A 15833-nucleotide genomic window follows, 5' to 3' on the forward strand; every position below is an offset into this window, starting at 1 on the left:
TAGCATGGCAGTGATGGATACAGTTATCCCTGCTGGAACTACCTCAAAAGACACACATCCATGTGTAACCTGACGATCAAAAATATCCTGATATTTAACGAGTGCTGATGGAACTACCCCTGAGTTCAGTCTCCTGTACTCTCACCCAAGAAAGTGCCTACTATAAAAAGCAGTATGACTTCATGTTTTACCAAGGATACTTAATGATCTATATTATTTGTCAATCAAACCTACCATTAGCATTTAACATTTTGAACTTAAAACAAGATTTTGTTTTATAAAATAAAAATCTGTTTTTGTAAATTCATATTGATCTGTTCGACTGCTTTTACATGGTCCACAAATGAGTGGTTTTATCAATTTATAATTAAAAGAAAAAATTATCTTGATCTCTAATGTGTTATGAATCATACTAAGAAGATTCAATACATTAGCTTTTGAAACGAAATTGATATGAATTGTCAAAGTTGCACTTTCGTGTCATATTTGCACTTTTTCCCCATTGGTAGTGGTTTTTTTTTCCTAGTGTTTAGATTGGTTTCATCTAATTATTGCTTTCATTAGTATTAATTTTCATTTACCACAAGATGACATATTTATAAGGGTTTTCACTTGTTAGTAGCTTACATTTTTAGTTATATACTATAAAATTTGGCTTCTGGACCATGATAGCAAATTTTCAACTTTCCGACAAACTTTGAACAATCATAACTTGATGGCTAATTGAACTACCAAAATAAATTTGGTACTTTTGTTTATAGTTTACAAAAATCTATATGACCACATTAAATGTTTTTTAAAATAAAATTTTGGTTTGGAATACCTACTATAAAGATGAGGTTAACAGCCCACAAATAAATAAATTACTCATCTCCAAGAATTCCAATAATTCAAAGAAGTAGGAATGTTTGATAATTTATAGCAGAAGTGATTGGATGTTGTGGTTTATCTTGAATACTATGCATACTTTTTTCATGCTCATGCATAATTTTCTTGAAGTTTTCACTCTTGACCATGTTGGAATCCCTTATAATGAATCCATAATATATACTGATATCCATATTATCAAATATTTGTGAACATATGTAGAATATATGACTACACACTATCTAGTGCCTCAACGAAGTCCAGAGCACCCATGAGCACATTTAAGGAGTTTGTCATTTTAGTTTTTTATCCATTGGTCATCATTAAAACTTATTTTGTATATTTCTTAATATGCATATCATCCTTAGATATAGTGGTATATATCGCACTTAGCCTGATGATTCCCTGCAGGGATGAAATGTGGACACTTCTGTTTTGCTTGATTATCATAAATATATTTTAATATTACTACTACTCGAACCTTGCAAAACTAACAATCTTAATTTTTGAAATGCAAATCTAAATACCCTGCCAGTCTTTTCCAAACGACTTAATGTTTTTGACCCTGTCCCTTCAATTTTTTACTTCTAATTGGTCGATTAAGTTTGATAGACGTGCACATTTCCAACATGCCATATGTTACAACAATGACCTTTTTTCTTTTATTAGTCACACAAACTGATGATTTTATTAGCTTGAAATAATTTTTTCTATTGATTTATTTTTAATTAGTTTTCGACACATTTGAGAGGATTATGTTAAACACTTGATTAGTTGTACGTCTTGTTAAATGATACATTTCCGTTTTCAAGTATTTAAGATGTTCATTTTCAGATGTTATAGTCTATCTCTATGTATAATAAACCAAAGTTGATTATTCCAGTCCAAGAAAAAAAACATAGCTTTGCAGACATCACATTATAGTCAGACTACTTACCAATATTTGTAGGTTTTGTGTATATTATCACTTGCTCATTTGTTATAATTTTTTATAATAATTCCTAGGAGAGTCACCTTCCAAAACAAATTATGTTTAATGGTGGTTGCATGATATTTAATCACTAATTATTTTCTCCTCTCACCCCCCCCCCAATGAGACTGGGAACATTTCTAGATTTGTCATATTTTTTTCTAAACCAGCGTCATGAGTTTTTTATTCTGATACAGTTTACATTAGTTCTTTCGTTTACAATGCTTAAAATAAGGACCCCTCTCTTTACAGTCAGTTTCATTGGCTGTTTATACGTTTATCAGATTAAAGGAACATCAGAAAAAGTGAACTTTGAACAGTTTATAGTGAGCCGTATAACTGCTAAACTCGCTTTGTGTCTACCTCGAACACACACACAAGCAAGCTATGTGTGTGTAGTACACATGCAAAGAAATGTCACCTGGCACGTGACAAATGACATGAACTTCTATTTTTTGTGACCTCTGACTTCTGACCCTAGTCTTCCGTTTTTCTTTTTCTCTCTCTCTCTCCTTGCCTCGACATGAAACCAGTCGTATGTAATTTTGCATTGCTCACAAAGATGCAACCGAAAAACAAACAAATTATATAAGGTAAGACAGCTTGAAAATACAATATTCACAAGCTTGTAGAACTTTGTCAGCTCCATTCATACAATATATGCATAACAAACACGTTCAACATTATGCATGTACGTGAACACACACACTTTTCTTTTTCCATTTGTGTGAAAATAAATGTCTTGTATATTTTGTAACTCGGTATTTGGTTGTATTAATTATTAAGGTTGGAGTTTTTGAACAGGTTTTATTTTCTCTACAGATTGGTAACTCCAATCTCAACAGGTTAAAAATATTTCTCATGAACTAAACAAAATGGCGTCCGTCCTCCAACAACAATAATTTGAAACTAACAACATTCCTTTTCTCCTCTTCTCCTCTTCTCCTTTTCTCCTCTTCTCCTTTTCTCCTCTTCTCCTCTTCTCCTTTTCTCCTCTTCTCCTCTTCTCCTTTTCTCCTCTTCTCCTTTTCTCCTCTTCTCCTTTTCTCCTCTTCTCCTTTTCTCCTCTTCTCCTTTTCTCCTCTTCTCCTTTTCTCCTCTTCTCCTTTTCTCCTCTTCTCTTCTTCTCCTTTTCTCCTCTTCTCCTCTTCTCCTCTTCTCCTCTTCTCCTTTTCTCCTCTTCTCCTTTTCTCCTCTTCTCCTCTTCTCCTCTTCTCCTCTTCTCCTTTTCTCCTCTTCTCCTTTTCTCCTCTTCTCCTTTTCTCCTCTTCTCCTTTTCTCCTCTTCTCCTTTTCTCCTCTTCTCCTTTTCTCCTCTTCTCCTTTTCTCCTCTTCTCCTTTTCTCCTCTTCTCCTTTTCTCCTCTTCTCCTTTTCTCCTCTTCTCCTTTTCTCCTCTTCTCCTTTTCTCCTCTTCTCCTCTTCTCCTTTTCTCCTCTTCTCCTTTTCTCCTCTTCTCCTTTTCTCCTCTTCTCCTTTTCTCCTCTTCTCCTTTTCTCCTCTTCTCCTTTTCTCCTCTTCTCCTTTTCTCCTCTTCTCCTTTTCTCCTCTTCTCCTTTTCTCCTCTTCTCCTTTTCTCCTCTTCTCCTTTTCTCCTCTTCTCCTTTTCTCCTCTTCTCCTTTTCTCCTCTTCTCCTTTTCTCCTTTTCTCCTCTTCTCCTTTTCTCCTCTTCTCCTCTTCTCCTCTTCTCCTCGTCTCCTCGTCTCCTCGTCTCCTCGTCTCCTCTTTTCCTCGTCTCCTCTTTTCCTCGTCTCCTCTTTTCCTCGTCTCCTCTTTTCCTCGTCTCCTCTTTTCCTCGTCTCCTCTTTTCCTCGTCTCCTTTTTTCCTCGTCTCCTTTTTTCCTCGTCTCCTTTTTTCCTCGTCTCCTTTTTTCCTCGTCTCCTTTTTTCCTCGTCTCCTTTTTTCCTCGTCTCCTTTTTTCCTCGTCTCCTTTTTTCCTCGTCTCCTTTTTTCCTCGTCTCCTTTTTTCCTCTTCTCCTTTGTACACACAGTGTGATTGAAACCTGTTCTGTATTTTCACTTAACAATTCAATAAAATGATATTATAGCATTCATTGTTGCTTATCACTTCACGAATGGGTATTTATGCAGAATAAGGACAGTTTTTTGTAACTTATGGGCTTTCAACTATTTTCTTACAAAAAGTATACTGTATAAAGTTACATTTAAATAGCAAAAAATAGCATGGTCCATATTTTGCACAGATAAAAAACATCTACACAGATGCAGCAAATCAAGATTGTATAGAAATTAGAATAGTGTGCTATATACTTGTTTTTCTTAAGCTTGGAACAAAACACTGTTCATGGCCGCCATTAAGTGACTGTTACAATCAGTGAAGAATCATTGTAAAAGCAGCCAGTGGCCACCAGTGACCATAAATAAATGCCAATGACCGCAAATAACCACTTAAAAACAGTAGTAATAGACTCAAAATGACAGTGCCATGAAGTGACACTAGCCAACCTAAAAGATCAATGACCAACATGGATGACTGTGCTCACTATTGAAGGCAGGCAATTTGCCTGCCAATTCCCGTCCCTCTTAAGTGACAATAACCACCCGAAAAGCAATCTCAATCATAACCGTCAATGACCAACAGTGCCTGCATTATCCATTGGATAACAGTGCACCAATATTGAAGACCATTTCAGAGCAGTCCAATGTGACCGACACTGACCAAACTCAAGTAACACACCAATGACACCAGTGCTTGCCATTTAAGACAATTTCATTTCAGAGCAATCCAATGAAGGCCAATACTAGTCATGACCAACAATATATGCCAGGAACCGACAATGACAGTTAAAAAGGCAGCCAGTGTCTACCAATAAATCTAAGCTTCAGCCTCTGTCCCATCGACGAAACGTTGCATCCCTCTGCCTGTTCTACAAGTATTTTAATGGTGAATGCTCTGATGAACTGCAGACACTTGTGCCCCCACGACGTAGACACCTTCGACAAACCTGACAGGCAGCTAAATTCCACCCCCACACAGTAGAGATCCCTAGATGTAAAAGATCTTTCTACTCCAGTAGTTTCTTCCCCAGAACCGCTAGACTCTGGAATTCCATTCCAGGTCCCTGCTTCCCTAACTGTACTGACATGCAGAAGTTCAAGTGTAACGTGAACCGACATCTTGCTGCCCAAATCCTAGCATAGTGCCCCAGTAGTTGCTGCCCGTGATAGTAGCCCCCTACACCAAAGTGGCAATGTGCCTTGTTTGGGGTGAAAATGTAATAAAAAAGGAAAAAAAAAAAAAAGTAACCACTTCAAAACATCACTAACAGCCAGTGACCAGCAGTACCTGCCACAGGCATCCAGTGGCAGCCAGTAGATGCCAGTGCCCAACAATGTCTGACAGTTGAAGACAGATGATTTTAGTTCTGTGCAGTCCAATGGAAGCTGACATTGATCATGGCTGCCAATGACTGCCAGTTGCGAAGGCAGTCAGTGCCCATAAGTAATCACTATAAATCAACACTAATTGCCAGTAATCCCTAGTGCTGACAATGACAGCCAGTTGTTTCCGCTAACTGCCACTGCCACACACTGCCTAACAGTGTAAGCCAAATGATTTCATTTTGGATATGGGCCCAGTGCTTGCTATTTTCCAAGGTAAACAACTATAGTTTAATTTGTTTTCGAAAGGGGGTGAGTCTTTATAGAATCTGTTCTGGCTTTGTGTCATTCTTCCACCGGGCAATGCTGGTACACTGGTCTTGCTAGTATTAATACTTTAAACTAAATAAATGCTTTTTACCAACTGGAAGAACTTGCCCAAGACTGAATTAGTAATTGTATGTTATCTTGATATTTTGTAAGATTCAATTTTTGTGGTAGGGTTCAAAGATGTACTAGGCATTGAATGAGTGATAGTAGGCATGGGTACAGTGGTTTTTATCGAAATAATTTTTGTTAAATTTATAGTCTTTAACCTCTTCGAATCACACAAAGCATTTGTTGCCTGGAATTCATGAGAACCCTGTGTAATCTTGCTGCAATAAAAATTGTATTTCTTTTTACATGTCTGAAGTGAATGCAGACCTCACACTATTATTGCACCTATTATTGATCAAAATGAAATATACTTATCCAAATACTATAGGTAATGAGAAACATAAGATTAATAAAAAGTTTCTGGCTTAACTAAGAAAACCAACTTTTAGGAAAAATCAAGTCCATCCTGATCACTCCCATCATTTTTTAGGCCTTCTCCTGCCAATAGTTCCTGCTATTTCAACTGTTCTACATCTATTAATCCAAAATCTCTCCATTTTTTTTTCAATGTGGCCATACTATCAGTCTCCTGTACTGTTCAGGTTTAATCTTCCTGTGAGATTAAAAAAAAAAAAATGTCTGTCTTTAAGATTCACATTACACATCCATCATATCGTTCTTATATTATTTCTTTCACTGGCCAGGTTTCACTTCCGTAGATCATTTACCTGATGAACCGTGACGATATATTGATGGTTAGTAAAAGTAAAAATCTCTTGAACTTTATCTACTTTTAACTCTTGCAATCACACTAGCACCTGTTCCATCCTGTGCTCCAATGATATCACCAAGATGACAAAACTTTTTGACAACTTCACTAGTATTGCCATCATGATGGACTTTGTCCATATACGAGTTCTTACCGATTTCGTTTCTTACACTTCTTATAAACTAATCACGCTCTCTCAACCTACCAGTACTTCACAGCAATTCTTGCATATCCAATGTTTACAAGTATCACAAAGTATTAAATTGCACCTAACTCCTTATTCCACAAACTGAGTAGTGGAATTGTTGCTCAATTCCTGTAATTACCTTTTATGGAGTGCCTTTGCTTTTATTTACTCTTAGAACAATCCACAATCGTGCTAAGTTTCCATTTTTTTTTTATTTTCAAATAACCTCTCTGATCAGATTAGTCAGTTTCAGGATCATTTCAACGTTTTACCTGCAGCTTTCAACATTTCAACAATACCTGATGATTCTACAGCTTTACAATTCCTCTTGCTTTATCGTACCATTTCTTAATTTTTATAGCTGGGCCGAATATTGCTTAGGCACAATATTCAACACTTTCTTTCCCAAGCATATCCTTCTTCTCCATCTATTACTAACATTCCATTGTAATTTCAGATGCACTTTTTTGCAACAACATCCATACTTCATCTGAATGTGCATCTGTTTGTGTACATCGCTGATGACTTTTTGGCTCCTTTTAAGAAGTATCTTGGTTATGGAACCGGTTAACTTTCTATGCTACTTGAGTTATACACACCACATTGAGCAACTCTGGAATGTTCCTATGAAAGTTTTTCAAAAATAAGATGCCGTCAGTTATCATTCATTATTTCATCTTTTTCAATGAGGCGGCCATGTTTAAAATAGGCATCAACATGACAGAAATATTGAACAACAAAACAATTTTTTTTTTTTTTTTTTTTTTTTTTTTTTTTTTTTTTTTGTATTATTACATTTTCACCCCCAAACATTGCCACTTTGGTGTAGGGGGGCTACTATCAGGGACAGCAACTACTGGGGCACTATGTTGGGATTTGGGCAGCAAGATGTCGGTTCACGTTGCACTTGAACTTCTGCATGTCAGTACAGTTAGGGAAGCAGGAACCTGGAATGGAATTCCAGAGTCTAGCAGTTCTGGCGAAGAAACTACTGGAGTAGAAAGATCTTTTACATCTAGGGATCTCTATTGTGTGGGGGTGGAATTTAGCTGCCTGTCAGGTTTGTCGAGGGTGTCTACGCCGTGGGGGCATAAGTGTCTGCAGTTCGTCAGAGCATTCACCATTAAAATACTTGTAGAACAGGCAGAGGGATGCAACGTTTCGTCGATGGGACAGAGGCTGAAGCTTAGATGCCAGTTCAGGGCCTATCAGATTGGCGACTCTCTTTTGAACCTTGTCTAGGAGCGAGAGACTAGTAGCAGATGCACCAGCCCAAATGTGACAACAATACTCCATACATGGGCGAATGGTGGCCTTATAGAGGTACAGGATACTTTCAGGTGTCAGTAGTTTTCTAGCATGGTGGAGAGAGCCTACCATTTTTGCAGCGGCCTTGGCAATGTTTTCAATATAATTGTTCCAGCTCATGTTTCCTGTGAACGTTAGGCCAAGCAGTTTGAAACATGTACTCTCAGACAGGGAGTCACTGGTCATTGCTATTGGTGGCAGAGAAGGTTTCTTGTAATTATTGAAGGAAACCAGTTTAGTCTTGGCAGCATTGAATGTGACCATCCATTTGTCCCCATTCCACTACAGATTGGAGGTCATCCTCTAGTGTTTTTGCCATTTCTTTAGATATGTGTTCATTTGTTTTCCTGTCATGCCTGTTATAGAGTGTAGTGTCATCAGCATATATACCCATCTCAGAGGCAGTTTTGTCGGGGAGGTCATTAATAAATATCAGGAACAATAGAGGTCCAAGAATAGACTCCTGAGGCACTCCTGCATTTATATCACACTGTTTGGATGTTCGACTGTCGAGGACAACCTGGATTTTTCTCTTATCTAAGAAGGATTCAATTATGCTAAGTATTCTACCAGTGATACCGTATGATTTAATTTTCCTGAGGAGGCCCTTGTGCCATACCCTGTCAAAAGCCTTAGATATATCTAGAGCTACCGCTCTGCCCTCCCCCGCTTTTTAACGTACATTTGTACAAGGCCATTGATGTTGATCAATTGTTACATTCATTAGAAAATCTATTCAGGTCAGTAATAAAAAAGGACACACACACACACACTGGAGTAGTTAACACAATTGAACAGTTAAGATAATGGCTGAAATATTGAAATAGTGAAACACTGGCAAAATTTATAACCTATTAATTTAGGATATTAAATGCTCTATGCTAAATTGATGGTTAATTATGGTTTAATTTGTGTTCACTTTGCATTAAATACTAATCCCTATTAATCATTATTAATCTCTAACTGTGCATTGAATGGATACCATAATACTTTGTTCGCTGCACCATACAAAAAATTCCACCAGATGGTAGCTTGGTAGTTTCCAAGAAAAAATTGTATGGACAGACGGAGAGAAATATTAAAGTATAGAAGAAATGAGAATATTTTGGAGTATCCATTTGGTTTTGAAAAGACGGGAAATAGCACGAGTCATTTAATACGAAAATTATTTGTAAAATATTTTTTTCAATTTGAAAATTGTTAAATATTTGTCTATGGCGTAACTAATGATTGTAGGAGGCATTGAACGTGATGATATCACTCGGATGGTTAGAGAAAAAGATACCTACCGTATGGGTGGCAGAATAACATGCAACGGCTGAAGCAAAGCAAAAGAAGTCATCTGGACGAAGTGGAAGGGTTGCAGTTAACTTTGTAAAACAAGAAATGCTAACGTAATGATACACAGCTGGAAACGCGTGACTACAAGAGATTACATCAATATGAATTCTATACCACAAATCTTAAATTCTTTTAAGTGACCCCCCCCCTCACCATAAAAATAGCTGCAATTTTTTAATAATAAAAAAGCTCACTTAGTTAATAATAAAAGAAATTCACTCGAAATAAGAAATATATTAACCACTAAAACTAAGTACCAAAATAATTGCATACAAAGATTAAAATTACTGGAATCAATATTAATAAAAAAAAAAAAATACTGCCCAACAATAATAAAATAGCTTTCAACATGGGTTCTAACATGTTAAATATATTTAACATGTTAAAATATATTACAGTAATAAAAAATTAAAAATAGATTTTATTACACCCCTTCCTTATTCTTCCCTCCCTAACAGGTAACTCAAGTCAAACTAACTAAATAACACTAAACAAAAAACAAAGCTATTTATATGAAAGTAACAAAAAAACTTGAATAAAATTACTCCTGAAAATCATTAATTGAAAGTACTAGAGAAAAATGGCTGACAAAAAAAAAATACTCGGCTACATAATACAAAATTTATTATCTGAAACTAAAGGAAATGCTTGGCAAATCGAAAAAAAAAATCAACAGAAGAATAAAGGAAAAAAAAACTGTCGTATTTAACCAGACTTACCTCGATAACGACTTGCTGGCAAATATATAATTACAAAAGAAAAATGCGAGCACGAAAAGTAACATGGTTAAGCTTAAGCATGGAAAAGTAAAGGACTACTTGTTAAAACTGGAAAAGAAAAGGACAAGATATTCTAGTAAAAAACATAATAAATTTATAACTTAAAATATTGCAGCATTAAGAATTGATTATGTTATAAATTGAATTTAAAAGAAAATTCTTAATGCTGCAAAATTTTAAGTTATAAATTTAATATAATTTTTACTAGAATATCTTGTCCTTTTCTTTTCCAGTTTTAACAACTAGTCCTTTATTTTTCCATGTTTATACTTAACCATATTACTTTTCATGTTCACATTTTTTTTATTGTAATCCATGATTTTTCCAGGCTTTCAGTAAATTCACTTGTTCTTTGTTTAATTTCAGTCCTATTTTTTGGCCCCCATAGAAACATAACATACACATATGTAATAACAATGGACGGCACTCTTCTGCTTTCAATAAAATCTCCCCAATTATCTCCCTTTCATTCTGTTTCACTTGTTACTTCTCTTTTCGTGAGAGTGGTGAATTAGTAGCAACAGTAGTCGGTGAAGTGACGTTTTTACTATGGAAACTAGTCATAAAAATGTTGCTCACCTCCTTACGTTTTTTTTTTTTTTTTTTTTTTTTTTTTTTTTTTTTATGATTCTGAACACCAGTAAATTCATAACTTTTGTTTTACTGAACGAAAATTGAAATTTTTTTTTTTTTTTTTTTTTTTTTTTACAACATAGCTGAAAAGCTGATCTATAAACTGTAATAATTGTTTGAAATTTGGTCTAAAAATGAGTTAGTGGTGAAGCTTTGAAGCAGTTCTAAATGACTAAAACTGCCACTTAACCATAATCATTCAAACTCCAACACTACCGTGTTTGAATGATTATGGAGGAGTATGAGAAGGCTATAGCAATTCATGGAACCAGGTGTTGGAGTGACGTGATGTATGAATAAAAAAAAAAATAAAGGTTCTGTAGGTATTTTTTTTTTTTTGTCTTCATATATCTATTTTTCATAAACAATTACAAATGCTTGTCTGTAAATAAGGACTTACCGGTTGAAATAACTAGGATGGTAGAAGTTTTCAATATTTCAAGAATGTCATCTCTTTTTCAAGAATGTCATTGTTTTTTTTTATTTTTTTTTTTTATTACAAAGATAATTCAATGAAAAATTCATTGAAAAAAATGGAAGCATTCTTTTTTTACAAATAAAATAATTTTTAGACAACTTTTATCAAACTTTTGAAAAAAAATTATAAACACACACATTGTAAACTAAGTTTCAAAAATTTGTTTTGAATAGCAACTTATAGCAAGCAAAAATAATTTTTTTCGTTTCATAATTTTTTTGTTGACATAAACATAAAAAAATTTTTTTCTAATAAACCACAGATAACAAATAAAACGTTTTCTTAAATTATGTTGGCTGTTGCGATTTCATTGACTCAGCTTTTCAGCATTTTACATAAATTGTCTTGAAAATTTTGACAATAACACAGTTCTTATTCTGCAGAAGATCAAATTTTTCTAAGGCTATTTTTAATACTATTCCATTTGATTTCGGTCGATAAATAATAAAATAGCAAATAAAAAATGTAAGCCTCAAGAAACAAGGGGATACATAATTAAATTATCTATATAAATAAAACAGATGTATGTGTGTCTGTGTGAAAATATTGAACCATTAAACTTTTAAACTACTGGTCACATAACACTGAAATCAGCAGTAAATAGTAATCATACACCAAGGATGGTTTATAACAAGTAAATCTTTGTTTGGATGGATGAATAACGCGTACAGAAATATATTGGCAAGTTGAAGTGCGAAAAGAAAGGTCAGCTGATGGTCTACTTGTGATGCATGTCTGATACTCTGCATAACCTCTTGTTCAGTTCCCCCTTACCTAACTGAAACTCTATAAAAACATGATGACAGTACAATCAAAAAATGAGATTAAACCAGGCTTGGGGTCAAACAAATCCAACTTGCCTCCTCCTTTGAGGTTTGCATTCATGAACATCCGTGGGCTTAGAACTAATTTAGCTGATGTTGAAGCATTTCTCCTAACAAATACCCCGGATATCTTAGCACTAAGTGAGACTAACCTGCACTCCTCTATCCTCTCTAACTACTTTAACATGCTTAGATATCTCCCACTCTGCCGTAAGGACTTTGACAGACATACACGGACTTAGTCTACATTTGTAACACCCTCCCCTTGACTAGAGAAACAAACCTAGAATCGGACGATCAAGCCGTAATGTGCTTTAGACTAAACATGCAACATAACATTAGCTACTTTTATTTTCTCTACCGCTCCCCCTCGACCCAGGACTGCACCATAATAAACAGTCTCTGACAGCATAGACACAGCACTCTCCCTCAACACTAGCGCACAAGTACATGTATTTGGTGACTTTAATGTTCACCACAAAAACTGGCTTGGAATCTCTACTTACACAGATGCAGCGGGCAGCACAACACATAGCTTCACTATATCTCACTCCCTATCACAAATGGTTACGTTTCCAACCGGTTTCCATGACCAGCAAGAACAACACGCATCACTTCTAGATCTGTTTCTGACCACAGTTCCTGATGATTGTATAACGAATGCTGACAGTCCACTTGGGAACGCTGATCATGCAGTGATAATAGTCGAAATCGCCCTAAACTCTAGACCCAAAACTGAAGAGCCAGTGCTCAAAACAATGACATATAAAAAGGCTGACTGGTAAGCCATCAGGGATCTTATCAGAGATACCCCATGGGGAAATATTTTTTCTCTTCCTGCTGAACAGTGCGCAAATGAGACCACTGAATGGTTCAAAACGGCAATTGAAGCACATGTTCCCATGCGGAAATTTTATAGCAAGCCTCACTCTCCCCAATGGTTTACTTCGACTTGCGCAACTGCCATTGCTTAAAGGCAGCATGCATACCGCAGATTTAATCGACATAAGTAAAGTTCAAACAGACAAGTATATAGAAGCTAGAAGTAACGTTAAAGAAATAGCGACAGCTAAGAGAGAATTTACTGAAACCACTAAAAAACGCATCGAAGCACAAAAATTAGGGACTCGTGACTTCTGGAAAATCTACAACAGTGTAGTAAATAATGGGCAATCAACAATTCCTTCACTAACCAACAATCACGAGTTTGTTTGCTCAGCAACCGAGAAGGCTAACATGTTTGCCAGTTGGTTTGCCTCAAACTCCACACTGGACCCTTCCAACCACCTCCTACCCAACTTTCCTTTGCGGACAGATGCCACGCTAGACGATCTGAAAATCACCCTTGCTTAGGTGCATGCTATCATAAAAAACCTTGACACTTCAAAAGCATGTGGACCTGATATTTTTTTCATAAGTTTCAGTTTCGTTTCAAGCTGATGCACTCAAGTCATATGAATATATTTATTTATTTTTGAAATCGCAACTTTATAATGTATAAGAATCCATAGAACATTAACTCTATAATAATATATACAAAATCTGCAAGAATTAAAGGTGCTTATGTATTTTTGGTACCGCGCTATTTTTAAATAGTTTTTTTTGGGGGGGGGGGGTTAAATTCAAGTTTCACGATTTGTTTTTATTAAATTGTTAGGTGGAAGCACAGAAATATTTACAAAATACCCTCGCCATGTTAAGAATGACTTTCAAAATATTTTAGCGCGGTACAAAAAATACATTAGTACTGAATTAAAATATATTTAAGCATACTTTACAACTGGACTACGCCGGGTGTCCTTGCTAGCTTAGATAAATACTTTTGCAGTTTTGAAAAAAGAGCTACAATAATATCAGAGCGTCTTCATTTACACCGAACATCTACAGAATACCAACCTCAATATATTACATATGAGTCCCCTGTGGAATTTCCACAGGTCCCGCTAGTGTTTATTATTCTAATGATTAAAAAAAAATACATTTGTGTACATTTTATATGAAAAAAAAAGATGCAAACTAAATATTATGTTATCCATTTGGTACACGGGAATTAATAGTGATTAGTATTTTAATGCAAAAATGAACCAAAATTAAACCATACTTACCCATCAATTTGGCATAAAGCACTCGTTCTATATTAACAGGTTATAAATTTTCCCTGTTTCTAACAACTTCAAAACTAGTTTGCTGTATAATTTTACCAAGTAAAAATAATTAATTTTTAGCTTAATGAAAAACTTTTGACCCAAAATACAATTGAAAGCCATAAACATGTACAAAAAATTAAATTCCACCATTAAAAAATTATAATAAATGTTGTGACTCGTATTATCTGTTGTACTCAGTTGCATTTGATAAAACCTCAAAATTGTCCATATTCATGTAAAACCCATGCCATTCTTGGTTCCTGCTGTGTATAATTATTTTATATCATTTTGACAGAAACAAGATCCTACACAGTTTCTTCGGGTTTATGGACGTCCTTACAAAATCCATTTAGATCCAGCTATTGCACTTTCAGCAGAATCACCACAAAGCATGTAAGTTCCGACTCCTTTTTATTCCTTTAAATATTTATACCATTTAAATTGCAAGATTTTATGACATCCAATTGAATTTATTGTAAAAAAAAATAATCCTTCATTGAATTAGCCTTAAAAGAATAAAAATCTTATATAAAAAAAAAAAATGTACGAAATAAAAAGAAATTAAAATAATCTTTAGATTTTTGTCTAGGTGTAAATTGTTATTTATATTGTATGTATTTTTGGCTAGGTGTAAAGTGTATTTATGGAGGAAGTTTTGGCTAGGTGTAAAGTATTGTATTTATGGAGGAAGTTTTAATGGAATAGATTTGAGGGGAATGTCCCAAGTTCTATCCTTTGCTCGAACATCCTGTTTGCCGCAAAATATTCACAGATGCAGGGACAGAACGATCTGAAAGCCGCTAGATTCCAGACATACTGCAAGGATTATAAGTGAGGTCGAACATGAGTAGTTGATAATTTTATCTTAGAAGGATAAATTTTTGTTTCATTCCCATATCTGATTTAATATAGAGAATGAAAATAGTAAAATGTTTCTCACTTAAACTTTTTCAACCAAATCATTATTTCCATATATAATATAATAGGAAAGAGCATTATAGCTTTGCAAACACAAACACCACACATAAATTCAATATTGTCGGACTACTAGCCAATATCTGCTGTAGGTTTGCACATATTATCACTCACTTTTATCCATTATCATAGAATCTTATACTATTTCCGAGGAGAGTTACATTATACAATAAAACATTTACCAGTGGTTGCATGATTTTCACTCACTAATTATTTTCTCTTCCTTCTATCCTCAATGAAACTGAAAACTCTTCTAGATTGGTCATACGTCTAACAGCACTGTCCATATTCAGCTTTTACTGATGTCTATTGTTATTACTTTTGCCAAATACGCTTGAAATAACGATCCCTCCTTCAAAAAGTTACAACCATTTTTCATTGGCTGCTCGCATACGTTTCACAGATTTAGGGAATAATGGAATAAGCGGTTTTTGAATGGTGAAAAAAAAAAGCCATAAAATAAACAAACTTGCATTGTCTGGCAACATAAAATCGGATAATTTGAGCCTTAGACAAACTTCTTTTGTAGTCATAACAACTACATTTCATGCACAATTTTTTCTGTTATACGTACGTATGTGGTTCCATTTCTTGACTAATTTGCGTTACACTAATCCACATACGCACTGTCCTTGAATCTAACTATGCATTCTTTTATACTACATTTAATAGAGCCCCATACCCAATTGTTGACCAAGTTGCTGAATCGTGCTGTGACATTATTGTGAGAAAAAACATTTCTGTGTAAACAGTCAAAAACTTTTCGTTTTTTGTTAAATATTATGACTAATCTTTTTGAGTTGAAATATATTGAGAAATATTTTTAAATCAAAAT

The 15833-nt window shown here is 34.9% G+C and overlaps 1 protein-coding gene across 2 annotated transcripts in view; it reads left to right on the forward strand.

The window, feature by feature from the left end:
* The window catches only part of LOC145256325 (uncharacterized), a 153715-nt gene that overhangs the window by 64572 nt on the left and 73310 nt on the right, over positions 1-15833 (forward strand). For both annotated transcript variants that reach the window (XR_013863975.1, XM_080115081.1), the window contains exon 3: positions 14319-14416. Coding sequence is in view for 1 of the 2 variants with exons in the window: in XM_080115081.1 (XP_079971207.1) it covers positions 14319-14416 (98 nt within the window). In the remaining variant the exon portion in view is untranslated. The remainder of the gene's footprint in view (positions 1-14318; positions 14417-15833) is intronic.

Source organism: Euprymna scolopes, chromosome 32, assembly GCF_053919585.1.
Source record: "Euprymna scolopes isolate OS-2025 chromosome 32, ASM5391958v1, whole genome shotgun sequence".
Lineage (NCBI taxonomy): Eukaryota > Metazoa > Mollusca > Cephalopoda > Sepiida > Sepiolidae > Euprymna > Euprymna scolopes.